This window comes from Phyllostomus hastatus, unplaced genomic scaffold, assembly GCF_019186645.2.
Source record: "Phyllostomus hastatus isolate PE091 unplaced genomic scaffold, TTU_PhHast_1.1 phas_scaffold_385, whole genome shotgun sequence".
Classification (NCBI taxonomy): Eukaryota; Metazoa; Chordata; class Mammalia; order Chiroptera; family Phyllostomidae; genus Phyllostomus; species Phyllostomus hastatus.
Window position 1 is genome coordinate 7,282,545 of NW_025334026.1, and position 17,664 is coordinate 7,300,208.

The 17,664-nt window shown below is 37.5% G+C and overlaps 1 protein-coding gene and 1 pseudogene across 1 annotated transcript in view; both read left to right on the top strand.

Annotated features, from left to right (window-relative positions):
• TPST1 (tyrosylprotein sulfotransferase 1) overlaps positions 1 to 17,664 on the top strand; it is a 112,707-nt gene that overhangs the window by 26,392 nt on the left and 68,651 nt on the right. Inside the window, exon 2 of the mRNA XM_045819624.1 lies at positions 16,064 to 17,009. Within this exon, the coding sequence (XP_045675580.1) occupies positions 16,165 to 17,009 (845 nt within the window). The 5' untranslated portion in view covers positions 16,064 to 16,164. The remainder of the gene's footprint in view (positions 1 to 16,063; positions 17,010 to 17,664) is intronic.
• LOC123806289 lies at positions 674 to 2,179 on the top strand (annotated as a pseudogene).

Here is a 17,664-nt window from a genome sequence, read left to right on the forward strand (position 1 = left end):
TCATTGAAATGTAGGAGTAAGGTCATAGAAAGAATATGTGATATGTTAGGTATTGTTAATGGGGATTGCATTTTATTCATCTATTATTGAACTGGAGGAAATTGTATATTCTGGAAAAAATTGAATGATAGTATACATACTACATTATATAATCGTTGGAAAGGTATAGGAAGATAAAACAATAAAGGCAGAATTCAGTTTTTCCAATAGAGATTGTTATAATAATGGTTTTGTGATCACAGATTTGATGTCCAACTTTTGAGAGAGATCACAGAATTTCGGCTCTGCATAACTGTGTGAGAGGCATAATTTCTCATAAAGTGGGAACTTCCTCATATGTGAGAGTGACTATGCTAAAGCAAGACTAAACTGATAAAGAACACATAAAAGGTCAAACTACAGTCCATGCTTATTTCCAGCCTCCTATCTTGTCTATTATCTCTTGGGACCAGATCTAGTTCTCCATTCTTAATTCCATCTAGATGAGATCTTCAGGGACTTGACAAAAGTGTGCAAATATGCATGCTGCTCGTTTATGCAAATAAAGCACAATGCATATATGGATTAAGAATTTTTCCTATCAGTCTAATTAGATCTGAGATGATCATAATAGGATAATTTAAAAGCTAGGTATGTTTTTTGGCTCCACACAGCCCCAGCAATGGACACTCTCATGGCATACATCACTGCCAACCAGTATCTGCAGCAGGTTTATGAAACAATCGACACCAGAGACCAGGCATCTTGTGTGGAGCTGGTCTCTTTCAAGCATTGTTGTGTTGCCAGCCCATGGTTTCAGTTGGCCTCACCAGAAGAGAAGTGCCAACAAGCTTTGGAACCCCCTTATGAGGAAATGTCTGTGACTCATTTAAGGTTCACTTATAGGTTGCGGAACCATGACTTTATAGAGGCATACAATGACAGACTGTCTTCATTGAGTCATTCTTGTAGGCATTTCAGGCCCACAAAGAAGAAAACTGGACTCTGCCCGTCATGTATGCAGTAGCACTTGACCTTCAAGTATTTGCTGGTAATACAGATCAGCAGTTGGTAAAGAAAGGAAAAAGCAAAGTCAGGGACATATTGGAAAAAGCAGATGAACTTTTAAAATTGAATTTATTATAAAGGTTATAAAAATAAGCTTTAATATCAATATTGCAACATTAAAACATAATTCTTTTTCATTTGTTAAAAGGAAAAGTTTTGTTGGTCTGTTGGTCTGGACTTTAGAGATTATAGAAGGTTTTTCTTTTATTATATTTTTTTCATTACCATTTGTTCTCCCTATACCCTCTGCAACTTCCACCCACCACCCTCCCCCCTGCAATCACTACACTGTTGTCCATATGTGTGAGTTCTCTCTTTTCTTCATTCTTTTCTGCTGAACCCCTCAAAGGCAGATGAATTGATGAGCTGTTTTCTTGTCCGTGACAGTAACACTCGAGCTAGTATAAAGGATTCTAAAAAGTAGGTGATGCTGTTTTTGGTGAATCAGCTATTCAAGATTTACTTTAAGAGCAACAAACTCCACTTGTGTAAACCCCTTATCAGAGCCACTGACAGCTCAAACCTGAAAGATGATTGATTATAGCATGGCACAGAGGGTGACATATAGGTACTGTGTTGGATGAAAGGCCATGTTTGATAGTGAGTTTAAGCTGAGGAGTAGCTGTCTTTTGCATTTGAGCACTGTTACTTACCATTTAAGTCAGAAGAACAAAAGGATGATTCTGATATATTTAGTTTCAGTAAATATGCTACTGAGTCATATTGAGCTTTTGAAAAATTATCATCTCATGCAGTTCGTTGAAGTAACCAAAGATGTAAGTGAAGGCAGTCTCCTATTGAAAGAGGCTCTGATGAAACACAAGACCTTTTTGTATTTGCTGTGGTATGGTCCTTATCCTTGAAAAGCTGAAGATCACCACCGAGAGGAATTTTTATAAGAAAATGTACTTGTTAAACATACCAGTTATTTTTGGATGCTTTTCTACTTGCTTTGAAATTCATGCAAGTGGAAGATGTGGATATCAATGAAGTCCAGTGTATTCTGGCCAACCTGATACGCATAAGTCACATTAAAAGCTATATATCACATCATTATCAGAAGCAAATTGTTAGCCAGCAAAGCCCATTTCCTTTACTGTCTACAGTGTGTCGAATTTCTGAACAGTCCTGAGGAGTGTGTTCTTGTAGTTTTTTATTGTGCTGATGAAATAAGCCCTTTGCTGCGATGCTATTCTCTGCAGCCAGAATCTCTTTGGGGGCTCTTTTCCGAGGGATGTTGAGACTGAGTTTGCCAGCACACACAGATACCTTGAAATCTCTGTCATCGCTCATAATGAATGTTGACCTCACAGACACCTGGAATTCCCTTTTTAGACATTGCAGACCCCTTCTTTGGCTCTAAAATGTTGGTAAAACTTCTGTGAAGGAGACTCTCTCCAAGTCAGCTGTAGTTTACTCCTCATAAGTGTTGTTTATAAATGCATCTTTGTAACTTTTCATATAACTCTTTTTATAAAAAAGACATCCTGAATTGAAAAAAAAAACAAAAGCTAGGTATATTTTAAAGCCATATGCTAATAAAAGCCTTATAACAATATCAGATAGTCTTAAACTCACCTAATTTGCACCATAGTTGTTACATACATGGTTTTTGGTTTATGCCAGGCCCAATTTCTGGGAAGTACCATGAAATAACCGTCATGGTTTTAGAATCAGACTGGGATTCTGTCTTGACCAACAATTTGCCAAGTATCAATACCTTAAATGAGCTACTTATCCCTTCTGAACTTGAATTTCCTCATATGTAAAATGATTATAGGACAAAAATGTTCAACTTCTGATATTGTTGCAGTGAGTGCAACAAATTCTGATTCATTTATCAACTAGAGTGTGAAATGGTGGAGACAGATGAAATAGATCAATAAAGAGAGTGAATTAGAAGAGCTCCCTCTGAATCCTCTGAAAGTGGATTCAGAGGGAGGGAAACAGGAGGTGAATTTTGTACTTTAGCCTTTCTAAATATAGTCAACCCATATTTTAACACTGGAATCAGGGGGGAAGATCACTCATTATTCTAATCATAGGAAAGTGTTAGCTCTCTGAAGTTTTAGTTGGAGTTTTAGTGGGGCCACTCAATGTGTATTTATTGAGTGCTCAAAATGCATGTAGCATTTTATGCTACCTGCTATGGGGAAAACTGAAATGAATAAGATGTAGTGAATGCCTTCCAAAACCTCACAACTGATTACAATCATAGAATATAGTTACATTAACTTATTAGTAATCAAGAATCCATTAACACATTCAAGAGCTCCTACTTTCAAGAGTTCACAATCTACTGAAAAAGAAACTTAACCATAAAATGTAAGAAGTAATATGATATGGGTAAGCACAAGGACACTGGGAAGGACACCTGTGTCTTACAAGGCAGAAAGCTGTCAGGAAAGCTTCCTAGAAGAGATCCCATTAAAGCTGAATGTTGAAGGGTGAGTGGGAGTTATGCATAAGAGATGCTACAGGTTGTTCAAGATGAAGGTAGCACTGGGTGAGTATGTGTGTGTATAGGGGTGCTGGTGATGGGGAGTGATCAAAGAAGAGGTTCAGGGGCAGGCAAGGGCTGGATTATGAAAGACCTTATATGTTATGGTGAGGATTTTTTTTCTGAGAGAAGTAGAAAGTCATTGCAGGGTTTTAAGCAAGGGGGTGTCTTAAGTATATTTACATTTTAGAAAGATCACTCCTGAAACAGGATAGTGAATGAACTGATTGAAGGAAGTCAGAGGCTGTGGAGTTATTCTTATGAGAAAGAATAAAGCTGAGGATTAGTGCCAAAAGGGAAAGAGAAGGGAGGCAAATAGATTTAAGCCAATTGAAGGAGGAAGCACTGACAGGACTTCACCAGTTGCCTATGGAGAGGTTAATGGGGTGAGTACATAAAGGCTCTCAGATTTTTAGCCTGGACATCTGGGAGAACGTGGTTCATTTACCAGTAAACAGGAGGAAAGATTTTTCCATTTGGTGTTTTTTTATTTTAACATGCTAGTGGAACATCCAGATAGAGTTCTTACTTGGCCTTTGAATAGTCAGGTCTGAGATCTGGGACAGAAGTCTTGGTTGCAGATATATTTGAGAAGCATCAGAATATAACTAGGAGGTGACTGTAGATGAAGCAGGGTGAATGTAAGAGTGTGGATGTGGGAGCCCAATACCTTAAATTCAATATTCTTCTGTGTGATGTTGGCTTTTGAAACATATTACATTTGTATGCATAGTTAAAGCTGTTTCCCCCTCTCTCCCTGGGCTTTCCACTATGAGTATCACAACCATTAGAATATTTTTGTTAATACTTTAATATGTGTATGTCTCTTTTTCCAAAGCCTTAGCAAAATTGTTTTTTCCACCTACTATACATTTTGTAGATTCAGTTTAAAAAATCCTTTTGGAATAATATTGAGATTGCAAATTTTTTTCACGGTCTCCAGATTTTTTGTTTTTGTTTATTTGTAGTTCCTTGTTTCATTTGATATTTGTTTGTTGAGTATTGGCTTTGTTTCGGATGACCGTAGGTACTTTAAGGAAATTTAAGAGAGAAGATATCACTAGGTGCTTATACATCTGTAAGTTCTTTATTTTATATCTGATATTCATGCACATACTGCATGGATGATGAATGAGTTATCTGTGCTTTAAAGGAGTTTATAGTGGGGTAAATTAACCACAATACAGTGCATGAGTGTGCAGACCAATGTGTTTTTACCAAATGCTTGAGGTTACAGGAGACAGAACAGTTGGTTTCTGGGGGAAGGGAATTGGGAAAACAGCACTGAGGAGGTGTGTGTAAAAGGGAGAAAGAGCCATGACACAGGAGGCAGTAACATGAGCAGAGGCCAGGTGTGGAGGTACTTGGTGTGGATGGGAGTGGCCCTGCAGGGGACAGGCTGCTCAGGAGGAGTGCTGAGAGGTGAAGCTGGAGAATGAGCAGGAACCAATGTGTGAAGGATGCCATAGGCCCCTGTTCTTTAAAAGTGCTTTCACATGTTATCCACTCAGTTGTCATAGCTGCTCTGGGAAAGAAAAGAGAACTTGCAGGTGTTCCTTTATCCTTTGCATTTTTTCTCCACGTTACTTCTTTTCATAATTTCTACTCTAATTACATGTGAAAAAGTTTGATTATCATTTTTCCTATTTTATAGACAAGGGAACTAATGCTCAGTGATTTATCTAGATCAGTGATTTTCAACTTTATTAATCTCATGGCACATGTGAACTAATTATTAAAATTCTGCAGCACACCAAAAATATATATTTTTCTGATCTGATAAAAAAAGAGGTATAGTTTTGATTCATTTATACTGGACAGTTGTTGTGTTGACTGTTGTCATTTTTTATTTGACAGTTTAGGGGAAAAGAGGTCTGTACCTCTGACTAAATAGTCAGGTATTGCATGTTTTAAAATTTTTTGCAGCACACCAATGCGCTTCTTGCAGCACACTAGTTGAAAATCACTGATCTAGATCCACATGGCTAAGAAAAGACTGATTTTAGACTAGAACTCAGGTCTTCTGACTAGACTTCTTTTACATTAATTCAATGCCATCTTCCTTTTTCCTTTTCCCATTCCAGTTATTTTAATTCTAAAAGTTAAGAGAGTATATAATTTGAGTAAATATGCTTTCTTTTCTTTGTGTTTTCTCTCATGGGTGGTTTAGACAATAAACATTAGTGAAGAATCTAGAAGAGGAATGCTTAGCCTACCTTGACCCTCTGATTTGCAGGTCTGAGAAGATTAGAACTTGGTAACTTAAACTGGTTATTTTGTTTTATTTCACTTTAACTCTTTATTATGAAAATTTTCAAACATACCAAAAAAATAGAGAAAATTAAAATGAACCCTTAACAGCTTCAACAGTTATTAATTCATAGCCACCCAATTTCATGTATAATCCCCTCCTCATACACACATCTGCTTTCAAATATATTTGAGATAATTTAATTTAACTTGAACTATTAAAAAATTTATGCCTGAGTTTAATTTGAACTCTTATCTCTATTTGTGTCCTAGGCATTAGGTCCAGTTCTTAGTATTTGACCAGCTCTTTTCCCTCCTGACCATGGTGTTTATTGAAAATAAAATCCCAGTATACTGCTTCTTTAAGAAGATGTGTCCCGGCAGATTCCTGAAGATCATCAGCTGTGTATAACACAATCTTCTTGCCATTTGCTATTTATTGTCAGTGGTTCTTGTGTCAGCCTCCAACGTGTAGCTGGAGAAAGGTGTTCCCATGTTTGTACTTTGACCATGAGTTGACATAAGTATTATCTTGCAACAGTGGATTTATTTGAGGTTTTTACTGATTGGCAAGGCTGTCATTCAGATTAACCCCTGGACACATTATTTGGCAAATTCAGCACGTGATACAATTATTTTTCCTTTTTTAAAAAACTAGAAGTGAATAGAGAAAACAGCTATGCAGAGTGAAGCAAAAGTAGGTTTACAGTTGTGAGTATGCAAAACAGAGTTTATTTATTATTAGTTATTAATGAAGTTAATAATACTTTGTATTATTTTCCATATGAACAACTATAAACCTACTTCTTCTCCACTGTGTAGATTGGACTTTAGACAGCAGGCAAAGTAGCATTGGCTTTTGCTATTTGCCACATAGGTTGGTATCATGAATAGGCATGGGAAACAAGGAGTTAATGATTAACAAAAGAAAGTTTTTAGGGGATTGTTACATTCCTATAACTTATATTTTGCTGGAACATTTACCCAGCGTCTCTTTGCACCTAAAACATGGCCAGTTTCAAGATTATAAAAGCACAGTGTGATGCATGTGCTCATAACTGCATGTGCCTAGACCTGTGTGTATGCACTGAGTATTGCACATCGTCTTGCTGACTACCAAGCTCTGTAACCCTACATTTGTTAAGTGATAATGGGTTTTAAAAATAGAAATATGTATAAAATTGGCAAAGATGCGAGCATGGAAGTATAATGTTAGCACTCTCTTCTGTAGAGCATTTGACTGCTGAGAAAGAGCAGTGCTATTAATAATGATTTCTCAGATATATTTGTTGTAGTGTTTCAATGCTTTTTGTTTCCCCTGGAGATAAAAAACAAGACTAAAGTTTGCCATATTCCCTTGTAGCTCAGCCTTAGCTCTGTAAATGTCTCAGTTGAGAAAATATTGATACCTCTTGCCTGCAAATAAGTGAAATGGAATTTAAGGTAATGCAAAGAGGCCCACATGTGTGTATTTTTTATATGTGCACATGCATCTTCTTAGTGGTTGAATATATAAGGGTAATGGTCAGACCAGCTTTTCCTGTAGAGTACTTCTTAAATTACAGTACACATTTTTTCAAGATTTTGAGGAAAGTTAGTAACAAGGTGTGAGTGGAGACCACAGGCTCCACAGCATCCCTCTTCTAGAGGCATATACTTCCCAGCTTGGTTAGTTTACTGAAGGCTCAGTGGACCTGGTGACCTGGTTCTCTGTTAAGCACGCCATGGTAGGGGAAAGGGACAAGATTTGTGAGCTTCAGGAACATAAAATCTTTTTGAGTAAGGAAAATATACACGATAAAATAAAAAGTGACCTTTGAAGAATAGGTAAGATTTAGAGTGGTGTGAGGAGAACCAGTTTGTATACCTACAAAAATGAGAATATTGGACCAAATGATTTGAAGGTCCCTTTAGCACTGATAATCTATGATTCTGTGATTTTCCGAGTTTAGAAACATCCAAAGAGAGATCATTAGGCTTTTTAAGCTTAGTGAAAAGTAATGTGAATGTTTCTGGGGAAGGCAAAATCTCCTTCTTTTCCTTTTTAGTATGCCCTCCAAGGCCTTTGATCACTGTCATACCTGCTTTTGAACATCTTGAAGGACTATATAGCATAATTTGCTGCCCTAAGTATGTTGGGGGAGACAGTGTTTAATTTAAAATACAACAGATATCAGGACTTCTGGTCAAGATGGAGGTGTAGGCAGATACACTTTTCCTCCTTGCACAACAAAAGGTAGGACAACAACAAATTTAAAAACAAAAAATAATGAGAACTGCTAGAAAATTAAACTGTATGGAAGTCTGACAACCAATAAGTTAAAGAAGAAACATTTATCAAGACTGGTAAAAGGGGTGGAGATAGGCAGCCAGGGTGGAGAGGACTCATGGCAAGGTGACTGGAGGACCAGGGTGGGCAAGGTGGCAGTTGGTGGACTGAGTGAGGCAGTGGCTGGTCAGGCTGATGGTCCCACATTGGCATGCAGATAAACTGGGAGGAAAAACTGAGGAGAGAGACAGACCATGCAACCCAGGGTTCTAGTGTGGTGAAATAAAGCCTCAAAACCTCTAACTAAAAAAAAACCTATGGGGTTTGAATCAGCAGGAGAAACCCCCAGCCTCATTACAGGAAAGTTCATTGGTGAGACCCATAGGGTCCTAGAACATACACAAAACTGCCCACCTGGGAATCAGCACCAGAAGGGTCCAATTTGCCTGCAAGTAGTGGGGGAAGTGACTGGGGAAGTGACTTGCCTGTGGGAAGTGGAGGTAGTGGAGGAAGTTGGCCCAGAGCTGAATAAGCAGCATTGTTCCCTCTCAGACACCTCCCCCACATACAGCACCACCACGGAGTGATGTGGTTTGCCCCACCCTAGTGAATACCTAAGGCTCCACCCCTTACTATGTAATAGGCCTGCCCAGACAAAAAAAAAAATATGGCCCAAATGAAAGAACAGATCAAAGCTCTAGAAAAAATACAACTAAGTGATGAAGAGATAGCCAATGTATCAGATGCAGAGTTCAAAACACTGGTAATCAGAATGCTCACAGAAATGGTTGAGTATGGTCATGAAAGAGAGGAAAAAGTGAAGGCTATGAAAAGTGAAATAAAGGAAATTGTTCAGGGAACCAGCAGGGAAGGAAACCAGGACTCAGATCAACGGTTTGGATCAGAGGGAAGAAATAAACATTCAACCAGAACAGAATGAAGAAACAAGAATTCAAAAAAATGAGGAGAAGTTTAGGAACCTCTAGGACAACGTTAAACATTCCAACATCCAAATTATAGGGGTGTCAGAAGGAGAGCAAGAAATTGAAAACTTATTTTAAAACATAAGGAAGGAGAATTTCCCCAATCTGGTAAAGGAAATAGACTTCCAGGAAGTCCAGGAAGCTCAGAGAGTCCCAAAAAAGTTGTACCCAAGGAAGCACACACCAAGGCACATCATAATTACATTACCCAAGATCAAAGATAAGGAGGGAGTCTTAAAAGCAGCAAGAGAAAAGGAGACAGTTACCTACAAAGGAGCTCCCATAAGACTATCAACTGATTTCTCAAAAGAAACCTGGCAGGTAAGAAAGGGCTGGAAAGAAGTATTTGAAGTCATGAAAGGCAAGGACCTATATCCAAGATTACTCTATCCAGCAAAGCTATCATTTAGAATGGAAGGACAGATAAAGTGCTTCCCAGATAAGGCCAAGTTAAAGGAGTTCTTCATCATCAAACCCTTATTGTATGAAATGTTAAAGGGACTTATTTAAGAAAAAGAAGATAAAAAATATGAACAGTAAGATGACAGCAAACTCACAACTATAAATAACCAAACCTCAAAAACAAAAACAAAAATGAACTAAGCAAACATTTAGAACAGGAACAGATTTACAGAAATAGAGATCATTACCCATTTCTCTCTCTCTTTCTCCCTCCCTTCCCTCTCTAAAAATAAATAAATAAAATCTTAAAAAAAATAAAATACAACAGATATCAAAACTTGAAGATGGAGACACAGGTAAACATGCTTTGTCTCCTTGCACAACTACAGAAAAATTTCAACTAGACTACAAAACAAATATCACCCAGATTTTTCAGGAAATAGGGCTTTACGGAAGCTCAGCAACCAAGTATTTAAAGAAGGCACATTCAAACAGATGGGTAGGGGGGTCAGAGATGGGGAGATGTAGAGAGGCGCAGAGACACGGAATGGTCAGTCTCACATCTACATGTGGTGGATAAAAATCAGGAGGGACACCTTGGGAGAGAGGGATCCCAGCCCCAGACCAGACAACCAGCCCCAGGTTCTTGCACCAGGAAGATAAGCTCCCATAACTTCTGACTGTAAAAACCAGTGGGGGTTGAGACAGTGGAAGAAACTGCAGGATTCTCAGTATGCTCTTCTTAAAGGGCCCACAATGCACTAAAGATTTACACAGACCCATCCCTTCTGGGATTCAGCACCATAGCAACAGCTGGAAGGGCACCAGTGGCATATGGGAAGAAATTGAAGTGACTGGCAACAGGACAAGTGCCAGGAGACAGCTTCCTCTTGGGAAAATCTCCAGAGGCCAGGCAGCAGTATTATCCCTTCTCAAGCTCTCCCCTACTTAGAGCCACAGAGATGTGATGCAGGTTGCCCTGCTCTGGCAGTTACCTAAGGCCCTGACCCATACAACTTACAGATATGCTTTTCTACAATATGCCACACTATTAAGAAAGGGAGACTGCCAAATTGAAGAGGCAAATGAAAGAACAGAAGAAAACTCCAGAAAATGAACTAAATGAAATGGAGATAAGCAACCTATCAGAAATGGAGTTCAAAACACTGGTGGTAAGGATGCTCAGAGAACACATTGAGTATGGCAGTGGCATAAAAAAGACCCAGGCAAAAATGAAGATTGCATTGAATGAAATTAAAAAAAATCTACAAGGAACCAACAGTGGAGGGGGTGAAGCCAGGAATCAGATCAACAATTTGGAACATAAGAAAAAAGAAATCAATCAGAACAGTAAGAAGTAAAAAGAAATAAAAAGAAACAATGAGGATAGGGTAAGGAGCCTCTGGGACATCTTCAAATGTACCAACATCCAAATCATGGGGGTGCCAGAAGAAGAGGAAGAGCAAGAAATTGAAAACTTACTTGAAAAAATAATGATGGAAAACTTCCCTAATTTGGTGAAAGAAATAAAAATACAAATCCAGGAAGTACAGAGAATCCCAAACAAATTGGACCCAAAGAAGGCAACCTCAAGACACATCACGATTAAAATGTGAAAGGTTAAAGAGAGACTCTTAAAGGCAGCAAGAGAAAAGCCATTAGTTACCTACAAAGGAGTTCCCATAAGACTATCAGCTGATTTCTCAAAAGAAACTCTGTAGGCTAGATGGGACTGGCAAGAAGTATTCAAAGTGGTGAAAAAGCAAGGACCTACAACCTTGATTACCCTATCCAGCAAAGCTATCATTTAAAATGGAAGAGCATATAAAGTGCTTTCCAGATAAGGTCAAGTTAAAGGAGTTCATCATCACCAAGCCCTTATTATATGAAATGTTAAAGGGACTTATTTAAGAAAAAGATGACAACTATGAACATTAAAATGACAATTCACAACTATGAACAATTACATCTAAAAAACAAGGTAAGCAAACAAGCAGAACGGAAACAGAATCATAGATATGGAGATCATTTGGATGCTTATCAGCTAGGAGGGGGAAGGAGGAGAATAGGGGAAAAGGTGCAGTGATTAAGAAGTACAAATTGGGGTATGAAATAGAGGGATGTTAAGAACAGTATAGGAAATGGAGAAGCCAAAGAACTTACATGCGTGACCCATGGTCAGGAGCTAAGAGGTGGGGGATTGCTGGAAGGAATGGGGTACCAGCTGGAGGGGGCAGAGGGGGAAAATTGGGACAGCTGTAATAGCATAATCAATAAAGTATATTAAAAATAAATAAAATACAACAGATGTCAAAACTTAAAGAAATCACCAAAAATTGTGTTGACACAACTTTCAGATATGCTTGGGAATATGGTAAGGTGTTCTTTTCCCCTGAATAAAGAGAGTTGTCTTCATTTGAGTCCTTATGAAACATCTAATGGTAACAGTTGCCTTCTCAATGACTTTACTTTGAACAACAGGCATTCTTTTTGGGATGATGATATATTAGCTTGACCTCAGTCAGTACTACTTTTGATACCTATAGAGATTTATTGACAGATCAATAAAATCAGGGGGGAAAAGACAGAAATTTAACACAGATTTAGCATTGTATATCTTAAAATAAACTTTTTAAAGACTACTTTGAAAAACAATACCAGGCTTTGAGCAAAGGAATATGTTCTGACTTATATTTTAAAAAGATCCCTCTGGCTGTTCAATTTGAGAATAGATTCTAGGAGGGCAGGAATGGAAGTAAGGATTCTTTTCAATATTCCTTGTGAGAGATGCTGAGTTGCTAGTGAAAGTGTTGAGAAGTGGTCAGATTCTAACTATGTTTTGAAGGTAGAACCAATAATTTTTTTGTCATTTTTGGATGCAGGGTATGAAAAAGAGATGAATCAAAAATATATTAAATGCTTCAAAATCAAGCATACCCAACACCCGTTGACCTAGCAGTTCCTCTTCTAAAACTTTAGTTTAGGAAAATAATGTGTGCAAAGATGTTTGTATATATAAGAATATCTCTCATAGTGTTGTTTATAGTTATGAAAATTTAAAAACAAGTAAATAATAACAGAGAATTGGCCAAACATTGGTAGATCCTATCAGTAAAGTATTGTGCAACCATTCAAATGACTTATAAGTCTGTTTCTGGACAAGGAACTTAATTGATCATAATTTTCAGTTTTTGTGTTTTTATGTATTTTATTGGGAATTTGGGGTGTTTTAATGGAAGGTTATCAGATACTATTGGTTGCTGCTATAGTAACTTAGAGGTTAGCTTTTGACTGTGAATATTTTATATCTGGTATAATATCTTAAGAGTCTCTACTATATCATGGATACAGTTTCCTGCATAGATATTTCGTGCTGTATTGCTACCAATTATCTTAATGCTTTTTGTTCAGCCTTTTCTTATTAAGCGGATCTTTTAATCTCAACTTATTCTCACTTTGTGGTTCTTTGTTGCAGCTTTAGAATAAAGTACAGTACCAAGCACAATAATATGTTCAAATATGTAACTAAAGAAATGAATATATAAGTAAACAAAAAACAGATCTTGGTTGGTGTATCCTACTGTGACTATCAAAATATTTTTCTAGGAATGTATTCATAAGAAAAGAAAAAAAAAACAGCTGCATTGCCCTGGGTAGGTGGCTCAGTTGGTTGGAGTGTTGTCCCATATACCAAAAAGTTGAGGGTTCAATCCCCAGTCAGGGCACATATCTGGGTTACAGATTACATTGCAGTCAGGGCACACGTGGGAGGCAACTGATCTCTGTTTCTCTCTATCTCTCTGACTTCCTTTCTCTCTAAAAATCAATAAATATATCCTCTGGTGATGATTAAAAAAAACAAAGAACAGGTATATTGAGGTATAACTTATGTACCATAAAGCCTACTCATTGTTAGGATACAATTCAGTGATTTTTGGATTTTATAGAGTTCTGCAACTACCACATCAGTTCATGTTTAGAACATAACACAGCAAAAAGTCCACTCATGTCTGTTTGCCTTTAAATTCCTGCTTCTACCCTCTGCTTTCTGTTTCTGTAAATTTGCCTTGTGTGGACATTTCATATAAATGTATACTGGTGTAGCTGCTCAGATACACACACACATGCAATTATTTTTATTTTTTTAAACATAGCTCTCTAGGGTTTTCTCCCTTATCTGTGTAGTTTAGGAAACAGTAGTTATGCTCAAACACCTTGAAACAGTAAGACTTTCCCTGTGCTGGTGGATCTGCATGTGGGTGGATAAGCACATTCAAAGTTTAGGCCATTTTCAAATCTACCCTGACATTTACTTTCCATTCAGTCCTTTCATGTTTCTTCTTTGCCTATTTGCAGCCTCAGAATTGACCACAAGCTTGCCAACCATGACTTTAACCTTATCCTATTAGAGCTGTTCACCTTCCTTGCTCACCTGTCCCCTGGAACATCACTTACACTGACAGCACAGTACTCCAAATTGAGTGATCTCCCTTTGATCAAAAGCTGCCAGTCCTCATAGTTTGCTCTGCCTTGCCCTGACCTGCAAAACCTCTGTACCTGGTGGGTGGGTGGGGAAGTGGGAATAGTCTCAGGCAAGAATGCCAGAGACTCTGACTGTTCTTACTCAACATTTAGCAATTTTTCAAATGTAAATCCTTCTTAGGTTATTGTATTCTGGTAGAGTTCCAGAAGACTGTGAAATAGTTTTTTGTCCATTTTATTCTACTTTATAATTGATTTTTGGGGAGAATTGGCTACCTTCTCACTAGTCCAAAGCTAGACATCCTGACTCTCAGAATGTATTATTTTGGTCATTTTCCCAGGTATACTTACTGTTAGTCTGTGTGTGTGTATTGTATATATACACACACATGCTTCGTATTCATATTGCATGGCCAGACACTTTCTGGACAGACCATACACACATATGTGTGTGTATGTGTGTACATATACACATACATACCTGTGTATATATGTATATATATGAGATTTTTATTCAGAAGTCAGTGGCATTTATGTACACCAACAATGAACTATCAGAAAGAGAAACTAAGAAACAATCCCATTTACTATAGGAACAAGAAAAATTAAGTACCTAGGAATAAATTTAACCGAGGTGGTAAAAGACTTAAACTTGGAAAACTATAGAACACTGAAAAAAGAAAGTGAGGAAGATACAAATAAATGGAGTTTTAAGGAATTGGTTCATGAGGTTGTGGTGCTGGCATTTCTAAGATCCATAGAACAGCCAGGCAGGTAAGAGTTGATGTTAGCCTTGAGTCTGAATTCTGTAGGGCAGCAGGCAGGAAACACAGGCAGGACTTCTGTGTTGCAGTCTTAAGGAGAATTCCTTTTTCTTCAAGACATGTCCTTACTTATTCTTAAGGACTTCAATTGTTGGATGAGGCTCATTTATATTATGGAGGGTAATCTGCTTTACTCAAAGTCTGTTGATTTGTTAATTATATCCAAAAAATTCCTCCACAGCAACATTGAGTGTTTTACCAAAAACTGCATGCCATAGCCTAGCAAAGTTGACATATAAAATTAATTATTACACTTGCCCTCTGAGGATTCAGGGTAAGTTTTTTTTAGTCTGTGTATAGTCTGCTTTCTGTCTACTTTGTAGCATGTAATCTTGTTTGAGTTAAGCTAGCAGTTCCATAGTATGTATATTTTATATAGTATGTATGTTTTACATACATGCTCTGCTTTTACACATTCACATCGTTGGTCATCTTCAGCTTAGAATGCTCTGTGTGCCCAAATCTTATCTGTGTTTCTGAAGGCTAGATCACACACACATGCATTTTTCTTTGCACTCTATACACCAGTTCTCCAGAACTACTTCTTGTTAATTAATTATGCCATATTCTGTCATGCCATTGTGCTTTTGCACACAGGTTCCTACTGCTTAGAACAGCTGTCTCTCTTACTTTCTCTAAGGCCTTTATAGTGTCCTGAGGTAGATAGAACTATTTGTTCCTTTTTATTATACTTCCATTGTCCCCTGTGATTATTTCTACTAAGGCTTTTATCCCTTATATTGTCATTGTTTGCATATCTGTCTGTTCATAAGACTTTTTTTCCTGAGAGCAGAGGTCACTGCACTCCTGTCCTTTTCAAAGTTTATCCTTAGCCAAGCCCAAGTATGTGGCCTGTAGTACCTAAGTAAATAATTTGCAGGATGAATAAACTGAATATGTGTTAAAGATTTAGAAGTTGTATTTCTTCTGTAATTTCTTTTTCTTGTAGAATGTGGAGATAATGACTTCTTGGGAATGAATCAAATCTAACTGTCAGAGAATAGCCTTGGGTTAGACTCCTTATATCCTTGGGCACACTAAATATTCACTTGACTCATTGATAGAAATAGTTTTATTTAATTTTCCATTTTGTGCATAGCTTCAGAATTGTTATATTAAGCAGGTGTTTTTTATTAGAAATGTTGATTTATTTTTGCTTGCATTTTTGTATATTTGCATTGTATGAATATCAAAGCATCTAAGACAGCTTCATATTCTTTCTAGCTAAAATGTTATAGTGATAACTGATGACTAATTTGTAAACAATATTAATGATGGTAAAATAACTTGTTCCTTTTCCTATTAGATGTTGATCATCTTTCTGAAGTAGAATCTCCATGGCCTGAACAGTTTCTGAAAATCATTTTGAGCAAAATATCTGTTTAATAGAAAGATAACCACATCAAGATGGTTGGAAAACTGAAGCAGAACTTACTATTGGCATGTCTGGTGATTAGTTCTGTGACTGTGTTTTACTTGGGCCAACACGCCATGGAATGCCATCACCGAATAGAGGAACGTAGTCAGCCTCTCAAATTGGAGAGCACAAAGACCACTGTACAAACTGGCCTGGACATCAAAGCCAACAAAACCTTCGCCTATCACAAAGATATGCCTTTAATTTTTATCGGAGGCGTGCCTCGGAGTGGAACCACACTCATGAGGGCCATGTTAGATGCACATCCTGATATTCGCTGTGGAGAGGAAACCAGAGTCATTCCCCGAATCCTGGCCCTGAAGCAGATGTGGTCACGGTCGAGTAAAGAGAAAATACGCTTGGATGAGGCTGGTGTCACTGATGAAGTGCTGGATTCTGCCATGCAAGCCTTCTTACTAGAAATCATTGTTAAACATGGGGAGCCAGCTCCTTATTTATGTAATAAAGATCCTTTTGCCCTGAAATCCTTAACGTACCTTGCTAGGTTATTTCCCAATGCCAAATTTCTCCTGATGGTTCGAGATGGCCGGGCATCAGTACATTCAATGATTTCTCGAAAAGTTACTATAGCTGGGTTTGACCTGAACAGTTACAGGGACTGTTTGACCAAGTGGAATCGTGCCATAGAAACCATGTATAACCAGTGTATGGAGGTTGGCTATAAAAAATGCATGTTAGTTCACTATGAACAACTTGTCTTACATCCTGAACGATGGATGAGAACCCTCTTAAAGTTCCTCCATATTCCGTGGAACTACTCGGTATTACACCATGAAGAGATGATTGGGAAAGCTGGGGGAGTATCTCTGTCAAAGTGAGTAGATGCCATGTTTTTTTATTTCGACTCTGTTCAGCTAATAAAGATGTGTATGTGTATATGTATATATGTATATGTATATCTTAATATGTGTGTATATATGTATGTGTGTGTGTATAAATTGCAGACCTTTTCTTGAACAGATATAACTTCATCACTGAGTTTTTAAAAAAAGTCTTTAGCCAATTTATTATAGACCCTTTCAATTAATTAATTTATGAATTGTGGTTCTTTTTATTAGTTTAATGAAGGCAAACGCAATATGTAGCAGTGACCTTTATCATGGACCTCAGGCTTTAATGCCCATCATTCAATTTTAGTGGCTTCTGATTTCTAATTTCTAGATATTTTCATTAGTAAGAATAGTTGGCTTTTGCATAGATTAAGGTAAATATCAGGAGAAGCCTCTACCATGTTGGTGAGCATGTAGTAAATTCTGAGCATTTAGGAATTTTTAGTGATAAAGAAAAAATAAAGCTAAAATTATCTAACACAGTCTCTTCATTTTACAGATAGGAAGACTGAGTCAGAAAGATCAAAATGATTTACTCAAATTTAGATGGCAAGGCCAGAATCAGAGTCCATGCCTTGGTCTCAGTGGTTTAGTGCTTTTTTTGTAGCATGTTATTACATGCAGTGCTGCTGTTGTCAC